This window comes from Aricia agestis, chromosome 7 (assembly GCF_905147365.1).
Source record: "Aricia agestis chromosome 7, ilAriAges1.1, whole genome shotgun sequence".
In the NCBI taxonomy this organism is placed as follows: Eukaryota; Metazoa; Arthropoda; class Insecta; order Lepidoptera; family Lycaenidae; genus Aricia; species Aricia agestis.
Genome location: NC_056412.1, coordinates 10,020,394 through 10,047,191, shown reverse-complemented (window position 1 = coordinate 10,047,191; position 26,798 = coordinate 10,020,394). Strand labels below are relative to the sequence as shown.

At 36.6% G+C, this 26,798-nt stretch overlaps 1 protein-coding gene across 15 annotated transcripts in view; it reads right to left on the bottom strand.

Moving 5' to 3' along the window:
- Positions 1–3,480: 3,480 nt before the first annotated feature.
- LOC121728618 (MAP kinase-activating death domain protein) overlaps positions 3,481–26,798 on the bottom strand; it is a 70,023-nt gene continuing 46,705 nt past the window's right edge. For 10 of the 15 annotated variants that reach the window (XM_042116796.1, XM_042116806.1, XM_042116804.1 and 7 more), the window contains 11 exons: positions 24,612–24,739; positions 23,877–24,002; positions 20,912–20,953; positions 19,950–19,958; positions 17,763–17,835; positions 17,367–17,413; positions 15,543–15,680; positions 14,191–14,373; positions 13,634–13,999; positions 5,230–5,339; positions 3,481–3,816 (listed from right to left, as the gene is read on the bottom strand). In XM_042116796.1, coding sequence (XP_041972730.1) covers positions 3,675–3,816; positions 5,230–5,339; positions 13,634–13,999; positions 14,191–14,373; positions 15,543–15,680; positions 17,367–17,413; positions 17,763–17,835; positions 19,950–19,958; positions 20,912–20,953; positions 23,877–24,002; positions 24,612–24,739 — 1,364 coding nt within the window. In that variant the 3' untranslated portion in view covers positions 3,481–3,674. Of the gene's footprint in view, positions 3,817–5,229; positions 5,340–13,633; positions 14,000–14,190; positions 14,374–15,542; positions 15,681–17,169; positions 17,289–17,366; positions 17,414–17,762; positions 17,836–19,949; positions 19,959–20,911; positions 20,954–23,876; positions 24,003–24,611; positions 24,740–26,798 lie in introns of those variants that run through there. The other 5 variants (XM_042116798.1, XM_042116809.1, XM_042116811.1 and 2 more) reach the window with 2 other exon arrangements.

Below are 26,798 nucleotides of genomic sequence, written 5' to 3'. Positions count from 1 at the left end.
GTAGCTGTGAAATCGAAGTCACAGTTGTTTTTCTGTCCGAACACTAACACACACTGGCGGTTTTGACCATAGATAACACATTCGAGAGCATTTACATACCTAATAATAGCTTTTAGCTAGGACTACCAGATTAGTGAACGGTTACTACGTACCTAAGTGGTACTACTACTTGTTTATCATATTAGCATAATCTAAAGTAAACGCAGATGTGGAGGTAGTGTGGAATCGAGGCGAATTGAAGCATTCCATTTGTTTTAAAGTTACGTACAAAATATTATATTAGGACTTATTTTTGTGCAAAGGGAACCTTTTTTTGTTGTGGTTAATGGTTTATTTCCATTCCTAACAGCTGCAATGGTGCGGGAGTTTACTAAACTAAGCCCCAATTTCACCAAAATATGATAGTGTTAACAGCTTGTTAAAATGTCATGTCTTCTCTTTCATTCACAAGAAAAATGAAAGAGGTAACGTGATACTAATTCGAGCGTTAACTTTAACAGTCGTTGGTGAAATTGGGGCTAAGACTACGAATAAAATATAGTTTTATTTACTTACTTTTAACAACTGAACTACTTACTTTGTTTTACCGTCTTTGTCAATTCATTCGCCATCATTCCACCTCTCTTGTCTCTGCACATTCGACTGAATATAGCTGTAAGTTAGTTTGTACTTTAATTGTGGTCAGGTTCCACCGAGACGCGATTCGACGAGGCACGAAAATGCTGCTGTAATTTATGTGTATACCTACATTTATGCAGCGTTGTGATAATTTAAATTGATTAAAAGGTGATGATTTTGTGCTTAAAATTGGATGTAGGTATGTGCCGCGTCGATTCGCATGACGGTGGAAGCTAACCCTTACTCTTACAATATCCTTCTATGTGACAGGCATTGTAGGTTGTAGGTACCTGTTTTAGTTTTTAGTTACTTTTACCTATAAGAATATTATTTGTTACTTTTTAAAAACTTCTGTTAATATCGGTGATATAAAAATTACCAAAGTTTAAATTGATGTTTTATTTTTTACTAGATTTCGCTGCGTTGCATTTAGTTATATCATAGAGACGCGAAAATAAGTTTGCCAGCTAGACTATGGACCAAACCAAAAGGTAACAAAATTACATTTTATTATCTGATATTATACAATGTAGTTTTCACTCGTTCGTGGTTTGGCCAATAGTTATAGATCTATGTCGGAGGTTACACGTTCAGTTTCTCATCAACCTGGTAAAGATTGACGCGAAACTGAACGTGTAACCCACGGATTGATGGACTGATCATTTTTTATTATGTACATTTTAGCCATCAATGTGGCGTCAATATCAGATTGATGAACTGAACTGATGCCAGAATCAAGATTGAGCGTGTAACCTACGACAGTTACGTAGCGCGGTACTACGGCGTAGCGAGCTACTACGCCGTAGAGCCGTATATTATTATATTCTTTTAAATTATCAAAATTAGTAGAATAATCTTGACATTGTTAACATTATTATAGTAAGTGAATTGTATGACTTCACAAACTTAATTTTTATTTTACACAAAAAAGGGATGGTGTAGGTGAAACAAATGATGAAAAGATGTAACTTCTGATAAACGGTATTTATTATTACATTGTTATAAACATTTATTTTCCTATTAAAAATATACCGTATCTATTTTTATATTATTCTACACACAGCAAGACATCCGAGTATCTACAATAACATAATTTGTAATTCCTTTAGCTGGGATACACGGCACACAATTATTTTATTGAACAACAACATTCTAACTCTATAATAAACCTATCAGTGAACATAATTATTGCAACCGATCAGAATTATCGAGCTTCAATAAAATATATTGTGACGAGGTGATAGCTAAATTATATCATGCATTTTATAACGTTTGTTAGCAATTTATATTTATATTGAAATGTATATTTTCATAAATTCAACTTCCTATTTCTAAGATGCGACTTAATACAATTTATATCTGTTGAGGAACATAAAGCGTTAGGCTTCGTTCACACGGCACAATCCTGCACGTTTTTTGCAGTTTACGTCTTAACGAATAAATAGTGGTGCATACAATGTACCTATAAAGAACCATTTACTCGTTGATTGTACTGCACGATTTGTTGCAGTACAATCGACGTGTTAATTGTCTTAACGAATAATTTATAGTGGTGCATTTAGGGTGCATACAATGTATATAGAACCATTCACTCGTCGATTGTACTGCACGATTTGTTGCAGTACAATCGAGGTGTCGATGGTTCTATACACATTGCATGCGTTAGACGGTATACTGCAAAAAAAACCTGCAGGATTGTGCCGTGTACTGTGAACCAAGCCAAACAGCGCAATTACTGTAAACTGTCGCTATCAAATGAAAACTTGAGAGATGATGGGGCAATGTTATGTCTCTTGCTTGCAGACATTAATAGCTCTTATGCTCTCAAGCGCTTCGATGCTGTGTGTTGTCCCACCATCTCCTATTATAGAAGGTTTGCATCTAAAGGCGTTACAGCGTTTTCACACTATGCCACAGATAAAAACTGCAAACATCCTTATGCGTTATTTTGGCTTAACAGCATTTTTCCCATGTCTAGAAAGTTATCGTGTGATGCGTTGCATAACTAACTGATAATAAAAATTATGATTGTCAATGTAATGTTCCATATTGAAGCAAATCCCTTCTCTTTGCTAGTATGAGTCTCAAGTAATTTATCGGTACGACATTCAATATTGTACAGCATAATGTGAAAACTCTGTTTGTTCAGCAGGACTAAAATGGCGACATTGAGTGAATTTCACAACGTTTTGAGAGAAGTTGCTACAGTACAGTAACTTAATATAATTTATCACCTTAGATTTGACATTTCAGTAGAACGATCGAAAAATGATGAATAGTTATTAAAGGCTTCCGATATTTCATTTGCCACATGTGGAGCTATTTAGCCGTAGGGTATTTCGTGTCATACAGAAAATGACAGCTATATTGTGATAGCTATATATCATTGACTCTGTTTCCTTATTCATTGCTATATATCATATTATTGTTATATGACAGTTATTTAACACGATTGAATTTGACACACGGCAACATAGCTCCACCTAGTGGTAAATAAAATATCGAAATTCCTCATTGACGTTCTACATTCCATCTAAAATAATATAGCCGTTTCGTAAAGGTGTATTTGTGTGAGCGAACTATGAAGCATTCAAAGTAGCCATGTTAGACCTGGGTGCTTAGTCAAATTACACTCGCTTGTTTCGATAGCGAAGTTAGATGTCAAGAATGTATGGGGTATGACTATTACACAACGCGTCACTTGTCATGACTCTTGCGATGTAATTGAGTTACCCGTTTATGTAACCTCTAAAATAAATAAATAAATTTAAGTAAAAGGTTGTCTGGCAGAAACTGCTGTTAGCAGTAAGACCGCCTATTTGTACATATTTTTCCTTTATTGTGTTTTTTAAGTTAAAGTTTAGTTTTAAGTTGTACAAATAAAGTATTTTCTATTCAATTCTAAAACCCCATACCTTATTGATATCTAACTCCGCTATCATAACTAGCGAATGTAATTTGACTTACTCATATGCTCTTTAGTATAACAACAAACATTACAGTGAATATTATAGTGTATCTATCAGCGGACAGGTCGTCACTCGTCAGTGGCAGAGCTAGGAGTGGCCGGAGGGGCGGCGCTGGGGGATGACGAAGTCGGTGTGTCGCGGCGCGGTGAAGGGGTTGGTGGGGGCGAAGGGCGCGCTTGCTGACCCCTGACGCTGAAGCCGCCGCGCTGCCGCAGGGCTGCCGTTCGCCCTAAACATTGTTAGGGAACAGATTAAATAGTTACAACGTAAGTTAGGGTCAGTTTTCTACCTCTTTAATTACATTTTTACGCTGCCAAACATTTGTTTATCATCCACAAAAATACATATTGAGTTATGAATGCAGTCATGTTCTTTAGATCATTTAGAGCAAGACTGCATTCATGGTTTAAGACATTTATTTTCTCAAAAGAACTTACACAATTCACTTAACTGAGAAAATATACAATAATTATCAGTTATTTGCTCTAAGCGTACCGCGTGTACAGGCTTACAATAATACATTATAATATTATAAACTTTGCTCAAAACATTACAATTTACAACACTTATTCATAACTAATTAGTAATTAATTTTTGTATTCGTTTTGAGGGTGGACAGTAAAAACTTACGTAAACACAGAATAACATCATGGATCTCATATAACTGGATGTGGCAATATACATGTTAAATTATTATTTTGTTTATTATGTTATAGTTTATGTAATTATAAATAAGTATAGCAAGTACTTTTTAGTTACATTAATTATGTGCATAGTTAATTATGAAATCTATAATAAAATACATAAGATACATAATTTTTATAATATTATTTATTTAATTTTAGAGTTTTAACATGTTGTAACTTTTAAATTTAGACATTGTTTTTGAATTCATAACTCAACATTTTTTTTGTGGGTTAGGTACTTAGTACACAAATGCTTAACAGCGACCATCTATGATATTGTATCATCTGAGGGCCTATTTCTAGTCATGTTGTATTATAACCGCCCGCGCGTTACCCCCATGCCCCATGGCAGCAAAACATCTTATAAATTATAGGATACGGGCAGCTTGCACGCGGACCGATTATTATCTAAGCTATTTCTCAACATTTTAGTACTGAGCGAGTCCTATAACATTTTTATTTTTAACTAGGATCAATATATCGAAATTTGGCCGGAAGGTTTGATTGCAGGGTGCATATTATCTTGAACAATTTGGCTCACAAAACATCCAACTAAAAAAGATAATATTATGTAGTATGTCTCTTCGCCTCTTTTAAAGGATTTCCCAGTTTTGGTGTCCAAAATAATTATTGCTACCAATTCGAAATCAAACTTATCTACAATACTTATTAATATAATTATTCAATGAAGTCGTAATTTGGAAGATTTTTGCCAAATTATCCCGCTAGATGTCGCGATTATTATGTACCTCTTCGCTTATCGTGATTGGTTCTTTTTGACGTGAAGTAGTTTAGTGGTGAATTTGATTGCTTCATAGATTATATAAATAGCGCTCTCTGGTTATAAAATCTTTCCTATTCCAATGTCGTGGGATCTAGGATGTTATATTGCCTATAGCTTGCCATCAGCGAATCTACTCTATTTGTTCTCACTACATGTGATGTGATGTTGTCACCTGGGCGAGGCGGGCGAGGCGGGTGCGGCGTTGAGGTCGGCGGCGGCGGACATCTGTCGCGGCGGCAGCGCGGGCGGCGGCCGGGCACCCGCACCGCACCGGGGAGGAATCTGAAAACGACCAGTTATTCTTTTTAATATATTTGAAGATAAAGTAATAAAACTGGCAGTATATTTAATGCCCGGTCGTTACGAAAAAGGCCCAACGCGAGAGTGCTGTTTGATATAATAATTATTATTCATGTGGTCAAATAGACCTCACATTATCCATCATCTCTTGGGTCTATCTTGTACTATTATTTCTTGCTAATTTATTCGGCACAGAAAACATGTTTGCCTCTCCAATTCACATATTTAACTTTTTATATTATGTAGTGTGACATTTTATTGACATACTTACTTTGAAACTTAAGTTTCAGCTAGCTCTTTGTGTAAGTGAGTCCCTATCGACGGCCGACGACGATAGAGTTTTGACGATCAATCTGGGGGCACGGCAGTGCCCCCGCCAAGTCGAGCAAAAAAGCGGCACGGCCGTACCATACTTTTCTCGAACCAATTCAGGCTCTTTTTGACCCCCTATAACTTCGTTGTGGCTAAACCAACAAGCCTGAATTTTCAGTTGCTAAGCAAGCATTGTATAAACACGATATATTTAAAATTTTATTAAATTTGAACGAGTAGTTTAAGAGCTGTAACTTGTTAAAGTTTCTTAATTTTGTCACTGACTGACTGACTGACTGACTGACTGACCGATCACCAAAAGTCTAAGGCACTTCTAGCAGACATAGAACCTTCAAACTTAGAATATAATTTGTGACACTAAGTCTAAATCAAGGAAAAATTCAAATAATACAAAATTTCTGTCCAGTTTTCTAGATACACTAACTTCGTAAATAACTTTGTAATCCCATATAAATGTATAGGATTACAAAGTTACATTTGCGGTTTATGAATTATTGTACCCGTACCATCAATATCTCCGGTTTATCGTCGGTAGAGAGATATCTAGCTTGTGTTTAGTGTCTTAATTAAGGGAAAACCTAATAAACATTTCATAATTACTATCCAGTCTTCTTCTTCTTTCTCTAACTGGGTGAATAACTTTGTAATCCCATATAATACATGTATAAGATTACAAAGTTACATTAATGGCAATTTATGAATCATTGTACCGGTACCATAGATATTTCCGTACATAGGTATATTCGAAGGAGTAATAGTTATAGATAGGTATCATTATACATGAAGCACTAGCTTTTGCCCGCGGCTTCGCTCGCGTCGAATTGAAAAATCGCATAAAATACGAATATTCTTGTAAACCTCCTTTGGAAACCTGACGTTTTTCCAAGACCAAAAGTAGCCTATGTTCAATTCATCCTTTCAACTAAGTCTACATCAAAAATCAAGTCGATTGGTGGCTTCGCTAGGCCGTGAAGAAAGGACAATCAAACAAACAAACACACTTTCGCATTTATAATAATATTAGTATGGATATTGGATAGTCATGAAAAGCAAGTAGTATAGTAATTCTGTATACATAATGATTATATTATAATTAAATGTAAGTTTTATTTGTTTCTTATAAAAATCGTTATTGATATTTATAGTACTGCCGTGGTATAACAAAAATGCCGTTAAGTGACATTTGGTCGATTTTCAGGTTTTGACTGTACATGAATAAGAAAAAAATTCTCTATCGACCTACATAAGCGGTTTTTTGATAAGTTGAATAGTTTCGGAAATAATATTAATGAAAATGCCGTCATATTACCCTTTTTTGCGCATGTAATACGCTTAAATGACGTTAAGTCATATTGGGAGTCAATATAGCCGCTAATGTTCATTAACTTGTATTTTTATTATACTCTTTTCTTGTGATTGTTTCACTAGATTGCCGTTTTACGGTATTTTGTACATTGTAAAGTGATTAAAGTACTTTAACTATTTTATTGTAACTCTTTTTTAATGCAGGATTTTATGTTTGCTAAACAATAATGCCGTAAAGTGAAAAAATTAGACTTAAATGTGACTAACGAGTCTTAACGGCATTATAGCTTAGCATTTAGTACATTTATATTTTTACTCAATGAACGCTACGAGCATTTATAAAGTAAAATAAAACATATTTTAAATTAAATATTAGATTTAAGTGTCGCTATCTCACAATAATACGCTATAATGCCGTTAAATAATCTCGCCCGGTGAGATCCTAGTTCCGCGGTCAGGGGTCAGGGGTGAAATCAGTATTCAGATTTCAGTGCGTCGCAGGCGCTTACCGAATGCGCTTACGTAATTAAGAATTAAAATTCCCTATCTCAAAAAACAAACTTGCAGTATTCCTAATAATAATAATAAACTAAGTTGAACAATACCTACTAGAATAAAAAAAGAATCACTAAAATCGGACTTGTGGTTCCGGAGATATGCGTGCACAAACATAAAAACATACATACATACATACATACACTTTTGAAATTTGGCACATCTGTTCAGAAGCTGTCATAGATTGATATAATATTTTATATTATACAAAAAATGGGCAGTTCTGGAAATATTACATACATATACATTGTACGCGTCGAATTGATAACCTCCTTTTTTGAAGTCGGTTAAAAATATAATTTTATGTTAAAAATAACATTTGACTTGATTTGTATTTTGTAGTTTCATTAAGTTTTATTTTATTTAGTTGTGTTGTTTTTATTTGAGACACAACGACTTAAAAACGGCCGTCTTAAGAGGATACAACAGCGGCTAGAGAAATGAGAAAAAAGTACGTGTAATATCTATAGCTGTCTCCCTTACCTCAAGCCTATACCGCAGAACGCGATAGAGACAACTGTAGAAAATCCAGAAAATCAACGATTCGTTGTCCCCTGATTCCTTCTCCAAAACTTAACCGATTTAAGTACTTTTCTCATTACAGATTAAAAAAAGGCTTGAGCTGTGTTCCTATGTTTTGCTTTTTTTGTATAATCTATCCAAATCTGTTTTCTGGACGTTTGAACACAGTGGAAAATCTGGCCATTTTTTTGGGTTTTTGAACGTTCATATCTTATTTAATAATTAAATTATGAAAAAAAAGAAAACATAGGGACATTGTATTAGTGGCCGTAGATATTCAGGAAAAAAATTATAACTCTACTAGCATTATCCAGGGAGGAAACAGGGGACAGCGTTTGTATGGAAAAAATGGCGGTGTGGAATCCTCTTAAGAGCATGCAATAATTATAATATTATTATGTAGAAATGTTATCGTGCCTCTTACCCACCTAATTAATGTGATATTTGTATTAAGTACACTGAGCTAAACGTCCATACAAATTAGTTGTAAGTATAATCCCACCAAAACATTAAATGTAAAAAGGAGCCAAGCAAAATATTGCATAGCCATGCAATATATTTATCGTAAAAAGTTTTCAGATCACATTCAAGTCAAGCCTTCAACTTATTTTGTAATTTAAATCAACATTAAGTGAATTTATCAATAGTTTTTCTTTATTTAGGTGCTGTGTTGGTGTATTTCTTGATCTGGCTAAGGCATTCGACACAGTTTCAATACCCATACTCTTGGGAAAACTAGAATCTTGTGGCGTTAGGGGTATTGCCTTAAAATGGTTTACCAGCTATTTATCAGACAGACTTCAACGAGTTAAACTAGGTAATGACTTAAGTGATGCTAAACCAATTACTTACGGTGTCCCTCAGGGCAGCATATTAGGCCCATCACTTTTCTTACTCTACATAAACGAAATTGCCTCCTTGCCCTTAGCCTCTGCAGACATCTACTGCTACGCGGATGATACTGCTCTCATTTTCCACGCTAAAACTGTAAGTGATGTCCGTCGAATTGCTGAAGAAGGATTAGCGCTTGTCTCAAATTGGCTTATAACCAATTTGTTAACAATAAATACCTCGAAAACAAAATTTGTGTTTTTTCATAAAACAGCTGCATCAAATTGCAAACCTTTACTTTATTTGAGTATACATAGCTGTTCTGCTAATGAGCGAGAGTCCTGTAACTGTCCCCAAATTCAAAGAGTACCAAACTTGAAATATCTTGGCATAATTTTAGATGAGAAGCTGTCCTTTAGGGAACATATTTGCCTACTAACCTCCCGTATTCGAAAACTAATACCAGTTCTGAGAAATCTACGCAACGCAGCGGACCCTCACTTACTAAGAACCATATACCTAGCACTCTGTCAGTCTATCATAAACTACTGCATACCTGTGTGGGGAGGTGCAGCGTCTACCACCCTTATCGCTGCCGAAAGAGCTCAGCGTGCTTTACTTAAAGTTGCTCTGAACAAAAGGAGAAGATATCCCACCTCTGCTCTGTATCAAGAATTTCGTGTATTAAGTGTTAGGAAACTCTACATACTAAGAGCAGGAATGGCTATGCACAAGCATATCCTTAGCTCCTCCCATTACATAACACTAATGAAACAACGGTCTTTTAGAGTTCCCGCAGTCGCTGTCAAAACTTCGTTCGCTCAAAAATTTGGCTTGTTTCTCCTGCCTTACACATACAATAACCTTATTAAATTATGCCAAATTGATAAGTTATATTTTATGAAAGCTAAGACTGTTGTTTCTGAAACTCTTCTTGGAATTTCCTATGAGGAAGCTGAAAATATGATCAAAATTACCGAATAAAGTCATGCTCACATAAACACACACACACACACACACACACACACACACACACACGCACACACACTCACACACACACACACTCTCTCTCTCACACACACACACACACACACACACACACACACACACACACAAGCACACACACACACACACACACACACACACACACAAGCACACACACACACACATACACGCGCGCGCGCGCACACACACACACACACACACACACACACACACACACACACACACGCACGCACACGCGCACATACCCACGCACACACATACACACACACAACACACACGCACACGCACTCGCGCATACACACACTCACACTAATAACATCAATAAAATAACTTTTAATTTAGTGTAATTATATTAGTAATTATTTTAAAAACATAAAATTATGTAATTATCGTAACTTCGTCTCGTCCCCACAGGACAGGCATCGCCTTGTGTGGGGATCCATTATCGCATATTATGTTAATTTTTGTTTTTTGGCCAATAAATATTTGTATTTGTATTTGTATATGCGGCCGCGGCATTAGGAACCTACCTAAAATTCTTGTACAAAATTAATAATAAATAATAAATAAATAATTTTATAATTATTATAGTGGCTCGGCAATGAGCACAAGAAAAACAAATATAAAACTTCATATTTGGGGTAGTTCATACTTACACAAACGGCAAGCATAAAGTGTTTTTTAGTATGTAATGACATGTAATGTAGACGATGGTACCCAATAAATCCAATCAGTCGCTGATGATTTCTCTAGAGCTCATTGCCAAGCCACTATAATAATTATAAAATAAAGAAAACTATTAATAAATTCATATTCTAGGTCGTAAAATTAATAATTGATAATAACAGGTTATAGGTACTTCTACAAAGTACAAATTCTATGACGATAGCCCAACAACTTTTGAACTTTCAGGAGGTTATTCGTGCATCGATGTTACTTTCGATTGAGTATTACAACCTATTCCAGATATTTTTAAACCATAATAATTATACTCCGCAAACAAACAATACCGCGATATAAAGGGAGTGCTACACCATCTATCGAGCGAGTATGGAGTGTACATCGTAATTCGCAGTTCTGATTTGAGATTTAATCGAATTTAATTATCATAGTTTCATTGTTAACTTTGTTCACTATTTTTCCTTTTGTACGTAAAATAATTATTATGAAGTCGAAACTCATTTTTAATGTTCTTGCAAAGCCACAAACATAAAAATCTTTTCTTTTATTTAATAAAGTCATATTATACTTTTCAGTTTTTAGGTATCCTTGCCCAAAGGATGAAAACGGGAGCCTATTCCTAATGAGTCTAGACTTCGCTGTCTGTCTGTCGTCCGTCCGTGTGTCACGAGGCTAGATCTCGAGAAGATATTTGATTTTTTTACAAATTATGTACTTTTGTTGTCGCTATAAAAGCTAATAGTCCAACTAAAATAAAATAAATTATTAATAGGGGGTCTCATACAACAAACACGTTTTTTGCCCTTTTTTGCTCTATATCCATAATGGTAAAAGTAAGGTTTTTAAAATTTCAGAAAATACTTAATTGTGTTTCAACTTTAATAATAAGTAATAAAAAGTACATAAACTTGTGATTTAAGGGGGGCTCCCATACAAATTTACGGTACGGAACCCTATGTACGCCAGTCCGACTCGCACTTGGCCAGTTTCATAATTTTTCCTTTCACTGTGGATAACGACCTACCTTGTTGCCAAATTTCAAGGTTCTAAGTCTGCAAATCTAAGTCATCAAAATTGTAAGGTACTCGTACTTCTACCTTAGAATTTTGATGATCTGTCAGACAGTGAGTGACAAAATGTAGTAAATTTGATCATCCGTAACTATTAATTATCGAAATGTTAAGTAATTTGGAGGTTTAGCTAGTTTTAATACTTGCTCCTAGTCACCGAAATTCTAAATCCCTAGCTTTGTTAACATCGAAGATAAAGAGGGTGTGAAAAAGCCGCGAACCGCTTCGAAAAAAGTATGCTACGGCCGTTCCTTTGCTAAACAGCTTGGCTGGAGCACTACCATGCTCCCAGTTAAACTATAGAGCTATCTAAGATGCTCAATGGGTGGGTGGATGGGTTTTAATTTATTACAAAATATGATCCCTATTTAATACTTTAACTCCGTATAGTTAAATATCACAATGCAATATTTTTCGCTTTTTGTCGCTATAACGCCGTTAACGTAAAAAGTAAATAGTGTAACGGCGTTTTAGCGGAACAATGAGTGGAGTTATTCATATACATATTGTAGCTTACTAGACTTAAATGCGGTAAAATACCAATAACAGCACTAAAGACTAACATAAGTTAGTTCTGTATTACTTGATATTAAGCTAAATCAGGGTTATGTACTATAACGACATTTTAGCTAAACATATGAGAAAATGTTTGTAGTGTTTTAATAGACAACGTTTTTATTAAGAATAGAAACACTAAAATGCCGTTAAGGTATACGTAACGGCATTTATGTCAAATTATAGATGAAAGAAAGAAACATTAATGTTGAACTAAAACGAAAAACGGGTTTTTTTTAATTCATAAATAAATTCTAAGAAGATCGCATATTAATAGATATTAAGTATCTCTTTTATGTATGTTCTGGTGCTTTTTGATCTCAAATCGGTTTTGTCATTGAGGAGTTACATAGGTTTAAAGTTTTACCGCGTTTTTTACTCATAACTTAAAAGTAGGTTTTGGTAGTTAACGGCATTATAGTCATACCACGGCAGAGTAGTAAAAGGTACCAAAAAGGAGAAAAGTAGGACTCTACAAAAAGAAGTGAGATCCCATCAAAAACATCCTGTAAAAAAACCAAGTCTCGCAACTCAGTTTTTATACCGTAAAAATTTATGAGATCCATGCAATACCAAGTCGGTTAATTTATTCAGTCCCTACCTAGGGGACCTTATGTCTCAAGTTAGTACGTAAGTTATTATCATATCAATATTAAAAATCTTTTACATTTTAAATAAATAGATCGACTTGGACATCGCATGAAAACACAATGTATCTTACAATTTATACATAACTAATTATTGTATTATTAGATTGTTTAGTCTATTGCGCTCCATGCGATTGATGCAGTCCTGTAGTGCTGTATGATACAGTATAGTATAATTATACTAAACAATGCGATGTCCACTTGAGACAGAAGGTCCCCTAGGTAGGGACTGAATAAATCAAAAACATCCTGTAAAAAAACCAAGTCTCGCAACTCAGTTTTTATACCGTAAAAATTTATGAGATCCATGCAATACCAAGTCGGATAATTTATATCCGACTTGGTATTGCATGGATCTCATAAATTTTTACCGTATAAAAACTGAGTTGCGAGACTTGGTTTTTTACAGGATGTTTTTGATGGGATTATTATATTGTGGAACATCATTGAACAATATTATTGAACAATTTATTTGACGATAAGATTAAAAGGCGGGCTCGTTCAATATCAACCCTAGACGGTCAATAATATTGCACAATACGTGATATTGTACAATAAAATTAATAATCTAGGGGCCCGCTAAGGGTAAGACCATACTTATCGAAATAAAACGAACGTTAAAATAATTATAGCGTGACGTCACTTGACAAATAAACTTTTGTATTGCTGCGATAGATCGTCTCGATACGTTTTCATGGAAACAGTTAAAGGAAGGAAGTAATACAGTATGTTTAATATTATACGAATAGTGAATAACTAAGAACAATCTTACCGCTGGTAGTTCGTGCGTTCTGGGTGGAGAGGCCTGCGACATCGTCCTGTTGAGTCGCTGGTGCGGTGGCGCGGGCGGCGGCGGCCGGCGCGGCGGCAAGCTCTCCGTCCGCTGCGCCGCTGCGTGCTCGCTTCTCTCCGGCTTTTGCTCACTTCGCTCCGGCTTATGCTCGCTTCTCTCTGGCTTATGCTCGCTTCGCTCTGACTTATACTCGCTTCGCTCCGGCTTTTGCTCACATCGCTCCGACTTATACTCGCTTCGCTCTTTCCGCTGCGCATCCGGAGTCCTCTCCTGACTCCGCGGCTCGGAGACCCCGCGTATGAGCTCGGTGACTTCGCGCGTGATTTCGGCCGCCTGCTCCGTCACCTGTGTTAAAGTGAAGACTCATGACTCATGAGTTGAACTGAATAAGTACTAATATTATAATGTACTAACAATATTTTATGACGTCGCCTAGGGCGTATTATCTACTACTTCACTTCGGCTCATTTAAGGTTAAGGTTATTCGGACTCATCTTAATATTATTTTTTTTAAATATTATAATGGTTTGTATTACTTGGTCTGTGGCGCGGGGTGCGTCGGGTCTGGGCGCGGGCGCGGGGGGCATCCTGTCGGGCGGGGTCTGCCTGTCGGGCGGCACGCGGTGCGCCGCTATGGAGATGTCGGTCGCGGTGCCCCTCACGACCGTCGCCCGCGCCTCTCCGCCGCGGTCCGCAAGTCTCTGCACCTTCCCCTCGCTCTGAATTAATATAAAAAGTCCGTAGTTAGTCCATTGAAATGTTACATGAGCTTTGCATTTATTAGAGGACGCAATTTTATTTTTAGGTTAACAGAAGCTTAACCTCAAGTTTGTGGGGTCGCCACCCTTGTCCCCCGGCCGCCATCTTGAGAAAAAGGGGACAACACGATTTTCGCGATAGCTCGGAAACTTACAAAACATTAAATTGTAAAATCATAATTTGTAGCAAATTGTTTTGCAACAAATCATTGTAACATTAAATTATTGTTAAACATTTCAATGGACTAAGTTTACTTAGTAAATAATACAACCGTTTTTGTTTTCATTATTTTGAAACTTATTGATGAAAAGTATATATCTTTGCAGATACAATTAATGGCCGCTACACTTACAATACACTGGAGACTGTGTGTGACTGACTGTTAGGGAGCGACTGGTGAAAAGGGCACTATAGTTTGTGCGTTCTAAGTGCGTTCTAAGATGATATGGGTGACAGTTTTCATGTTCCTTGCTACGGGTTTTTTTTACAAGAAAACAAAAAATATCAAAATGTAATAAATTATATTCCATATACAAAAACAAATGTTTCCTATAATTGTAAATGAATAAAAATGAAAAGATGCTAAATGCTAACTTATTAATAAAAATTATAAATATTAACTGTGAAATAGGAGTATAAAATTATTGTTACGAAAACATTTGAAAAATGTCATATGCATGAAACGGAACTTATGTCAATAGAGATTGACTCTGTTTAATCGAAATCAAATAGATAAAAAAGGGCGGCCATCTTAAATCGCCGGCACCACTGAAATGTCAGTACGAAGTCGATAATTTCGATTGCAATTCCTTTACGAAGTGATTCGATATTTTTAAACTATCGATTAATTTTTGTTAGGTAACTTCCCTACTATTGTCAATTATAATGTGTCACGCATATCATCATAAAACGCACAAACTATAGTGTAGCGTACTTAGTGGTGTTCAGACATGCGAGAACCGCGCGGTTCCCGTGCAGAAACCGAGCGGTTAAGTGTAAACGTTGTAATACTTACAACGCGCAACGGCATAGCATTAAGCTGCGAGCGGTTCAATCGCGCGGGTCCAAACCACGCGGTTCCCGCTGTGTCTGAACAAGCACTTAGACATACTTAAAATATAAGTTTTACCTGCGTAGGTTTAGTGGTAGTGGTGGTGGTGGTGGTGGCGGTGACGCGCGCGGCCTGCTCCAGTATCGCCTTCTTCTGTTCCTGCCCCGCCGCGAAGTACGAGAACACACACAACACAGCGTAGCAGATTTGGTCCGCCTGAAAAAAGTAAAGGGTCAAATTTTACTCTTTTCGAGTATAAAAGGTGTAACAAAACTAATACTTTAGAGTGTATATGTGTTTCGTATATAGAGTCCACTGCGAAAGTGTAGCGCTGAAGGAGCAAAAAAATTTTTGTGATTTGTATGGGCAAGCACCCCCGCGTCATGAATTTTCTAGACAAAGGTTAAAAAAGTTACTCTTTTTTTTTTTTTTTTTTCTTTATTTAGAAGCTTTGTCAAACATGACGATGTCGCTTCATTGGAAAAAAGTTACTCTTTCAGTGCTGCTACATTCACAGTTTTTCTATATACGGGACCCATACATACCCTAAAGTAGTAGGTATCACTTAGTTTTGTATATGAAGGTTGAACTGCCGCACTTTGAGATATTTTATGATTAGTTAACTTTACTTAGGGCCTGTTTCACCACTTCCTGATAAGGCTATCCACCAATTAACTTGACAGATCAAGTATGGAGAATCTGCCAAAAAAGTTATGAATAGCCTATTAGGCACTTTATTAGAAAGTGGTGAAACAGGCCCTTAAATGATAATTAATACAGATGATGACGTACACTACTTCATTAGGTTTAAGTAATAATTAAGTATCTTCGAGTGCGGTTGTTAGATTACGTTTGTTAGAAGTACAATGTGAAACCATTTACCTATTTTCATTAGTTTAGGTGAGTATGGTTAGTTATTTCCTTGCACCCATTTATTTATTAGTAGCAGGTTTTAATTGCAATTGCCCTATGTTGTAATCATATTATAATTGAGAGAATTTTTCTATTTATCTCTCTTTCTGTTACCTCTACAGGGTGTAACAAAAATAAGTGATAATACTTTAGGGTGTGTACGTGTTCCTTGTAGAGAGTTCACTGTGAAAGTAGCAGCGCTGAAAATTTTGTACTTTTGTATGGGGAAACTCGTGACGCTCGGGCCCTTGCCCATACAAAAGTAAAAAAAAAATTCGTCTTTCAGCGCTGCTACTTTCACAGTGAACTCTCTACAAGGAACACGTAGACACCTTAAAATATTATCACTTATTTTTGTTACACCCTGTAGAGGTAACAGAAAGAGAGATAAATAGAAAAATTCTCTTAATTTACCGAACGCTACCTACAAAAGATATTTGATTCTTTGTATGTGGAAAGTGTAGTTTTTTTATAGGAAAAACAATTCAACCATCACATAACAGAAGCGGAACACGGAGAATAGTAAAGTATAAAAAAATCATAAAACTTGAAATTGGACAAAATATTTTAAAAGTTTCGTAACGTATTATTTAATAAATATTATGCAATATGAAAAAACGATGCCTATTTAAATATTACTGTATATAAATTACCTACCTAAAGATCCTATATAAAATTGTGAACATAGAGAAAATAATTTTATCGCTCAAAAGAGGAAGCAAATAAGAAGCAAAGCTTACATACAATATGTAGAGGTATTAAAAAGAAAAAAAAAACAAGACAGGGTACATACATCAACGTGAGCTATGAAACGTATGGTGCATGATTTGCTCCACCGATCTCGACTACTAGATAGTACCGAGTAAGCCATATCGAGAAGAAACGATGAAGATCAAGTACTACTTTCTCTGCCTACAAAATAGAATATTGGTCAATAAAAATGAAAAAAAAAACAGGATGGGGACAACTCTTTTGTAATGTTATACTCACCATTATAGATTTGTATTTCCTCTGTATAATCTGTCTCGTCTTTGGGTCTGCAAGCAAAATGTTATACTTACTTTACAAAGAATATATTTATAAACTTTATATCTGAAAAACTGTATGGTTATATTGCCTAGTCTTTTAGTCATAATGCATTTGATAATTTTAAACTTATTCAAAATCAAAAGCACATGAGATTTATTGACAGATAGATTATGGAGCATCTGTCAAATAAGTTTAGCCTATTCGGCACTTTTTAAGTGGTGAAACAGGCCCTTAATAATTACCTATAACGCATTGCGTATATTGAGAAGTTTTTATCTCTAATTTCGCTATCAAAATCAAGTGCAATTCAAATAAAGGTCCAGAAGATTTCTTAATTTATAACATTATGTTACTTACTGAATTCTTCTAACACGAAGATGCCACCATTTTGCGTAAAGCATTTCCGTATGTGGTCGAGGCGAACGAAAAACTGCGAAGTAAAAGTAACAATATTAGAACAATCGCAACTCATAGACAATGGTCTAACAAGCAATTTCTATCGGATTCTATAAATAGGGGTTCTCAATAGAGACGCTCTCAATTTAGTAACAAATTATTGCATTGTATATATAAAATAATTATATAACTATTTATGTATATTAATGTCTTAACCAATTCAGTCTTAGAATGCGCCTATTCTACACTTTCATCATCACCCTAAGGTTGGCTGGTAGAGAATGCCACACGGCATTAAGCCCGCCTATGTAAATATTTGCATAAAGTGTTTTAAATTAATAAATAAAATATTGCTCAAGCTTAACCTAATAGTTCTGCATTCATAATTAAAATATTTTACTAATGGAATTTCCTAGCTTCAGTAACGCATAAGTACAGATTTTTATTATTATCAAAATCTTTATCTGCCCAACGTTTTGAGCTTAGCACTCACGTAGCACCTACGTAGTACCACGTAGCACCTACGTAGCACTCACGTAGTACCACGTAGCACCTACGTAGTACCACGAAGCCCCTACGTAGCACCCACGTAGCACCGACGTAGTAGAGCTCATCTAACATGAAATGACCCCACTACTTGAACAAAATTATAGTTTATATAAAATTTTATACTGTGAATAAGGAAAAGGGGCGCGTCATTTTAAATTGGATAAGCTCTACCACGTAGCATCCACGTAGTGCCACGTAGCACCAACGTTGTACTCATGAAGCATCTACGTAGCACGTCCGTAGCAACTTGGTTGTGCCTGATTTATGAGGGTTAAAAAAATTATAATCGGTTACACGGTATCAATGTCACAAATAATAAATGTACTTGCTATACAGAACGCAAAAATATGTTTTTGAAGTTGCTGAGCTACAGCATAGACTGGTTGTTTATGTGATTTCCAAGTTTGAGCGCTCTCAGTGAAAACCCCTATATTAAGTTTAGTACGTACTATGTGATCTATACAGTGCAAAGCCAGCGGCTATTTTTTTTTACAAGGAATATGCCTTGTTTATGAATAATATTATAAGTCAGGATAGTCCAGGAGAGTCCAGTAGTAATATAAACCTTCAAAAATGTATTTGCTGCAATATGTGAGCTACAAGGGGGCAAGATTGTAAGAACGAAGCTTGTAAATATTAGGTAGGTTAGTGATAAGTAAGTATTATATTATATTCGTGTAACAGCATACATTATAGTTTATGCAGGTACTACATTAATATCTATGGTTTACTACAGAAAATGGACGTGAGTTTTTGATTCTAAATAATGATTATCATCACTCTTAGGGCCCCACTTACCATGCTGACAAAAGTTTAAAAAATGTAAAAAATCGCCGGCGGGCTACGAGACTACGAGCATGCAGACATGCGACACAGAAATAAATGGTGCAGTAGGTTGGACGTGTTGACGTGCAAGCATTAGACGTGTCATGCAGTGTCGAGCAACACTGGCCATGCGCGTGGGGATACGTATTGACTGTCGTCTGCGCCATTTATCCGTGCCGGGCGATGGACCGTGGATTCGGGACACTACTGAACACTAAACAGTCGCTACTGTAACATCGGCGGGTCCTCTAGGAGGCGGTGCGGCGGTAGGAGGTGTGCGGGGGGTGTGCGGGGGGTGTGCGGGGCGCGGGAGGCGGGAGGCGGGCGCGGGAGGGGCGGAGCGACGGAGCGTGAGCCGGAACTTGTGAGATGGCGAATGCTCTACGACTGTCGACTGACCTCGTCGACTCGCATCGGCCGAGCTCGAGCGGGCGCTCGGGTTCCGGGTGGAGGAGCTCGACTAGTTCGGCGAGTGTCGTGCGAACGAGAGATCGGACCCGCTCGCCGGACGATCCGTGATACTTATGCAAGCTGACGGGTGCGGTAACGAACAAATAAACAAAGGGCGTCTATGTGCATGCACGACCGCGCACGCGGGCGCTCGCCGCACTCGGGACAACTAAAATAACGCTAACAACGGCTAAAAACAATCGGTAAGCCTCAAACTACAAGTAAAGCCCTCCGGCCCCGAACGATCATCGCGGAGCGCGGCCGGGCCCGCGGGCGCCGGCGCGGCGATCGTCGCGAGGGCGAGTCTAAAGGAGCACTGAGTACCTCGAAATCCTTCAGCGCAGCGGCGCGAGTTCGGCGTGTCCGGAAAGGGTAGAACAGACAAAAACAAGACATTAGTTGAGAGCGGCCGAGCGCGTGTCAAGGACCATCTCAAAAGTTCCTAGCGGAGCGGGGCGGGCGTGGCGCGGGAGGCGGGCGGGGGCGGGGCCGCCGACTCGGCCCCCGGCCGCGCGCCCGCCCGCCCCCGCCTGGCAGACAGATAGCACATGCACACTCATAATGTTGTATGGAGAATAAATGGAAGTTGGATCGACAACAGTTAACCTTAAAATGTAAAAAAAACTAGCTATTACACCGAATTAATTTAAAGAAAGGACAAAAATACGCTCATCGACCCTACCGAGCTATTAAATGTTCGGTAATATAAAGCGGGTATACATCCACGATGATTTGCTCGGAGAGTGGGAGAAATAGAGATAGAGTGGGTAGCACAGGCTGTAGCGCCTATGACTCGGCAGAGGCTAGTTAAACACTGGTTTATTTCAATAGGAAGCTTTGAGTGGTCCTTGTGTGACGATGTCTTACTCGTATATTATCGGGAGTCGTAAACGAGCGCGAGACTCTTGTCGTATGGTTCACTTCCGGCTTGGCGTTATAAGTACTGAAGTCTCAATCGACCCCGAGATGCTAACCCGTCGTTACAAGCGGATTTAATGGAGGACGCGATGCACTAACGTCACCAACACAATACTGAGACAAGAAGCTTTCGCCGGCCGGGGCGGGATCCCGGTCCGATATGTCGTCCGACCGACCGGACGACGTTATATAGATAAATATTATACATGTCCAATGTAAGCGCGAACACTGAGCCTTACCTGAATCAAAGAAAACGATATCACCGAAACAGATGCGCGAGATGCGCCTCGTTTTGGTATACCGTAGATAAAGTTACAATAAAAAAGCTGACAAAAGTAGTAAAAAATGTAATCAAAAATCAAGCTTACCTTGCTGTGGTGGAACAGGAGGCCGACTCCTTCCATGCACACCTTCGAATATTAAGCAATAATAATATGAATAACAAGAACATTTTAACACCTTTAAGTAGTTAGCTGTTAGAAAATATGTTAAACTATACAGTATACACAGAAAACAGCGGTGTGAAATAACTGTAGTTTTTTGTGGAACAGGGCAGTTTATGCAATATTTTCTTGATATTATCCTCTTCTCCTTCAGTACACATTATTGAAAAAGTAGTATATAAAATATTATGTAGGCACTAGACAATAGACATATAACATTATCGGAATTAAGATTTGGATTGCCGTAGTATTTGTAAATATCTCAAACATCGGCATTTCTATGCAATCAGCCCAGCCGTCCACTGTAATATTTGGCCCCTGCGATTAGTCACTAATTCGCTGAATGTAACAATTAACGCGTATTGTAAACCATTAACGCTTTATTATACGAATAGAATCAATCTTCACGGAGAGTAGTTACAAAAAATTGCTCTATTGTATGGGTAACCCAGACGTTTAATTTTACAAGGAACATGTCTCAACTTTGTATGCAACTGCTGACAATTCATAAAGTAAAATTTTTTAAAGCGGTTTTACTATAGTACCAAAAGTTGTCGGTCGGTCTGTCTTGAATTTAAAATAAAAAAGTATTTTAAGAAGATAAAATCAACTTTAATAATTGTTCGTAATTAAAAATTAAAATTCCCTATCTCAAAAACTACTAAAGGGATTGTGATAAAACCTTCAGTATTCCCTTAGTTTAACAATACCTAATACAACAAAAAAGACTCAATAGATAGCCAAAACTGTGTAGATGTTATCTACACAGATTTCTCTAAGGCTTTTGACAAAGTTCCATACAGTAGACTTTTAACAAAGATAACCTCGTTTGGTTTTGGTGGTTTAATCCTGGCCTGGATAAAATCATATTTAACTGATAGATCTTCCGTTGTAGTAATAAATGGCTTTTCATCTTTGCCGTTTCCTACTCTATCTGGAGTACCGCAAGGTTCTAGATTAGGTCCCCTTTTTTAAATATTTTTATTAATGATATCATTTTATGTTTTCTATATTCCGACTTTCATTTATACGCAGATGACCTCAAAATAGTCAAACTAATTAATAAAGAAATCGATTATTTCCACCTTCAAAGTGATCTCAATAGACTAGCCGTCTGGTGCGAAGCCAACCAAATGACCTTAAGAGGATACCACAGCGGCTAGAGAAATGAAAAAAAAGTACGTGTAATATCTATAGCTGTCTCCCTTACCTCAAGCCTATACCGCAGAACGCGATAGAGACAACTGCAGAAAATCCAGAAAATCAACGATTCGTTGTCCCCTGATTCCTTCTCCAAAACTTAACCGATTTAAGTACTTTTTTCATTAAAGATTAAAAAAAGGCTTGAGCTGTGTTCCTATGTTTTGCTTTTTTTGTATAATCTATCCAAATCTGTTTTCTGGACGTTTGAACACAGTGGAAAATCTGGCCATTTTTTTGGGTCTTTGAACGTTCATATCTTATTTAATAATTAAATTATGAAAAAAAAGAAAACATAGGGACATTGTATTAGTGGCCGTAGATATTCAGGAAAAAAATTATAACTCTACTAGCATTATCCAGGGAGGAAACAGGGGACAACGTTTGTATGGAAAAAATGGCGGTGTGGAATCCTCTTAAATACCAACAAATGTTTTCATTTTCGCTTCTCCCGTAAACTTAATTCCTCCCTATTTACTTACCAAATAACAACCAATTATCTCAGGTTAAAGAGATCAGAGACCTTGGAATCACTCTTGACACCAAATTGCAAATGAACAAACATATTGATCAAATCGTATCACATGGGTTTAAAATGCTGGGCTTTATTAAAGGGAACTCCACAGCTTTCAGGAACCCAAAAACATCAATACTTTTATACAACGCTCTAGTGCGTAGTAAGCTTGAATACTGCAGCCCAGTTTGGAATCCACATTATGCCACATATTCAAATCGTATTGAAAAAGTTCAAAAAAGATTCTTATGGCATTTATCTTACAAGCATAGCTTGATCAGTAAGTTAACCCATTATGTCGACAGATTAAAATATTTTAATCTGCATTAGCTTTTTGATCGTCGAAAATACTTGGAAATTATTTTTCTACACAAGATTCTGAGTGGTGTTATTGATAATGATAGACTTTTAAGCAAAATTCCTATAAATATTCCTGTCAGATTACCTAGAAAAATAATTATAAGCCGTTTAATGTTAAATTTGCCAGAACCGTGCCGAAATCTAGGTCACTATGTACCGCTCAGAAGATTGTGCAGATCCTACAACGCCATATCTAATTACCCTGAAATTTGTATATTTTCTGACAAGTTAAATTCATTTAAACGATAATTAAAACAAATTCTGTGTAACAATAGCAAACGTAACAAACACCTATCTGAACATTGTTAAATATAATACGGTCACTCTATAATATAATTAGTAATTAAAAGTACTATATTAAAAAATGTAGAACTTAAATTAAAAAATAAATATAAAATATAAAAATATCATTAATTGTAATTTTTATCTATTTGTAAGAATTGAAGATTTTATTATGATTAGTCGTCACGCATGACGACCTATTGATAAAATAATAATAATATGTTCAAGAAATTCATCCTTGTTTATAAGAGCTCTATATTTATGTTATTTTCTTGTTTAAGTAGTTTATTAAATATGGAACAAATTGTTACAATACATTAAAAAATAACAATCGTGTCTCACCTTCTGTCTTATAAATTATAATACATTAAAAAATAACAATTGTTCAGACGCTGATGTAGACTAACAAGTAACATATTTATACCGTATAAGAAAACTGTGCAGTTCCAGAAATATTACATACGTACGGGTCGAATTGATAACCTCCTGTTTTTGAAGTCGGTTAATTATAGTTGATATTATAGAATTGGTCACCTGTATGAGTCCCCCCTCGCCGGTGGCGCAGTCCTGCACGGGGAACTCGCCCCCCAGCTCGGCCGCGTCCTGCCGCCGCCCGCTCTTCTCCATTGCCTCCTTGATCGAGTAGTACAGCGCTTTACACTGCGCGAACACAATGACATACGTGAGTTGCGCCCGAAGATATCCCGCAATGGATTTGAGATATTGCTTTGATATTTGTTTGTGGTATTTAATAGGACTCCACAAAAAGATTCAACAAAATCCATAATATTATATATATAAAAAAACGAAACTTTATTTATCTGTTTGCTAACAAAACTAACGACGAGTGAAAACACTGGACTTTGGAGGCGTTAGTAAATTCTATAGCTGGGCTGGCGAACCTTTTCGTATTAATGTGCCCTTTTTCTAAAGAAATATTCAGTTAATTAAAGTTAAGTCATAAACGTGACATTCGATATTTTTGTGATCCTATGCGTATTTCAAAATTTGCCTAATTTACTGCCTACTATGCAAAGAAGGATCTATATTCTATAACCTTCATTGTTGAAAAAAAAAAAAAATTTCGATACTAGTTTTGGAACCAGTGGCTTGCTCCAAATTTCATGTCACGTGCCACTGGTGGCACACGTGCCATCGGTTCGCCAACCCTGTTCATAATGCATTGATAAGTTTAGATTTAAGCTTATTACTACACTAGATCGTAATGTTATTTGTATAGCTACACTCGTTCTTCCACACTCGACCCACCTTCTTCGTATAGTATTTATGCAGCTGCGTCTGTCCGCCGTTCTTCCTCCAAAGGCACAGAACCCTGATCTTGGGGCTGTACGTCATGTTCACCAGCCGCTCGTACCACCACCTCTCCACTATGGCACCTATAAATTACATGACTATTATAGAATACTAGCGCTGTCCAGCGGTGTTACCTGTTTATATAATTTTTAGTGAAAGTAAATTGCATATTTACAGTATAACTAGATGTCCCGCGCGGCTTCGCCCGCGTAAATTAGAAATTTTACAGAATCCGTAGGTACATTTTCCCATAAAAAATATTTCCCCCGTTTTTCCCACATTTTCCTGAGTTTCTTCTGTCGTATTAGTCTTAGAGTAATAATATAATATAACCTTCTCGATAAATGATGAGTCTTACTCGATAAATGATCTATCTAACACTGAGATAAGTTTTTAAATCGGACCTGTAGTTTCTGAGATTGACGCGTTCAAGCAAACATACTCTTCAGGTTTATAATATTAGGTAGATATAAATTTTTTTTAATTATCGCTTGACAAACTCGAGACTCGATCTAAAAGACTATGAAATGGTATAATATGGTAGTGATGATGATGATGATGATGATGAAGAATGTAATTTGCATAGTAGCATATGCTTTCTGTTCTTAAAACAACGCCGAAACTCCCAAACTTGTATCTATAAAGAATCAGGAATTCTCTCAGCACCTTCCGAACCACGGTATACCAGGTATATCTCGGTGCAAAATCTTACTTGTTGGTAGCATATGCTTAGAATACTTCTCACGAAACCGAAGTCACCATATGTTTCCCTATAAGTTTTGAGGAGTTCCCTCGATTACTTATGGATCCTTCATCAGATCACCACTTTTCTGAATATAATACCAAATTGGGATGATACCCTATATACCAAAAGAAAAATTTTGAAAATCGGTTAACAAACGGCGGAGTAATCGTTGAATATAAGAAAACGAACATAACACCTCCCCCATTTTGAAAGTCGGTTAAAATTGTAGCCTATGTGTTATTTATTTAATATTTTAATCAGCACATGAATTGAATAACAACATTTTTTTCAAATTAATCGTAGCACCATCTGTCAGGACAAACTAAAATTGAAATAGAATAATATTGAATGCGATGATAGCGCCGTCCGCCGGATCTAATGTAAAACATTCCAAAATCAACAACTCCTTATAAATAAGAAATTAATTGAAAAAACATTTTCCAGTAGACCAAACTGTAAATCTAAACCATTCTCGAATCTCCACGAACACACACAAAAAATTTCATCAAAATTGGTCCAGTCGTTTAGGAGGAGTTCAGTCACATACACACGCACACAAGAAATATATATATTAAGATAAATTTTGAAAATCGGTTAACAAACGGCGGAGTAATCGTTGAATATAAGAAAACGAACATAACACCTCCCCCATTTTGAAAGTCGGTTAAAATTGTAGCCTATGTGTTATTTATTTAATATTTTAATCAGCACATGAATTGAATAACAAAATTTTTTTCAAATTAAGTAATCGTAGCACCATCTGTCAGGACAAACTAAAATTGAAATAGAATAATATTGAATGCGATGATAGCGCCGTCCGCCGGATCTAATGTAAAACATTCCAAAATCAACAACTCCTTATAAATAAGAAATTAATTAAAAAAACATTTTCCAGTAGACCAAACTGTAAATCTAAACCATTCTCGAATCTCCACGAACACACACAAAAAATTTCATCAAAATTGGTCCAGTCGTTTAGGAGGAGTTCAGTCACATACACACGCACACAAGAAATATATATATTAAGATATGATTTTTCGCGAATCCAGGATCTCAGCTAACATCATGGAAAATTTTATCGAAAGTGCTCCAGCCTTTAAACGTGAAGGAGTAACAACTCACAAACTCACAAACTTTCGCCTTTGTAATATTAGTTTGTGATAACTAGCGGATCCGACGAATAAGTTTAAATAGTTAATAGTGATGCCATTTGAAATTATTTGCGGATTACGTTATTTAAATGTGGAAACAGTACATTTTTCCGGGGTAAATCTTATTTCCTTTTCCGAGACCCAACCAAATCTTAAGTGCATTAAATGTATCCTTATTCCTTACTAATAACATTATCGATAGATGACCCAGAGGCATCTCGGCGGGATTGGACCCGCGACCTCTGG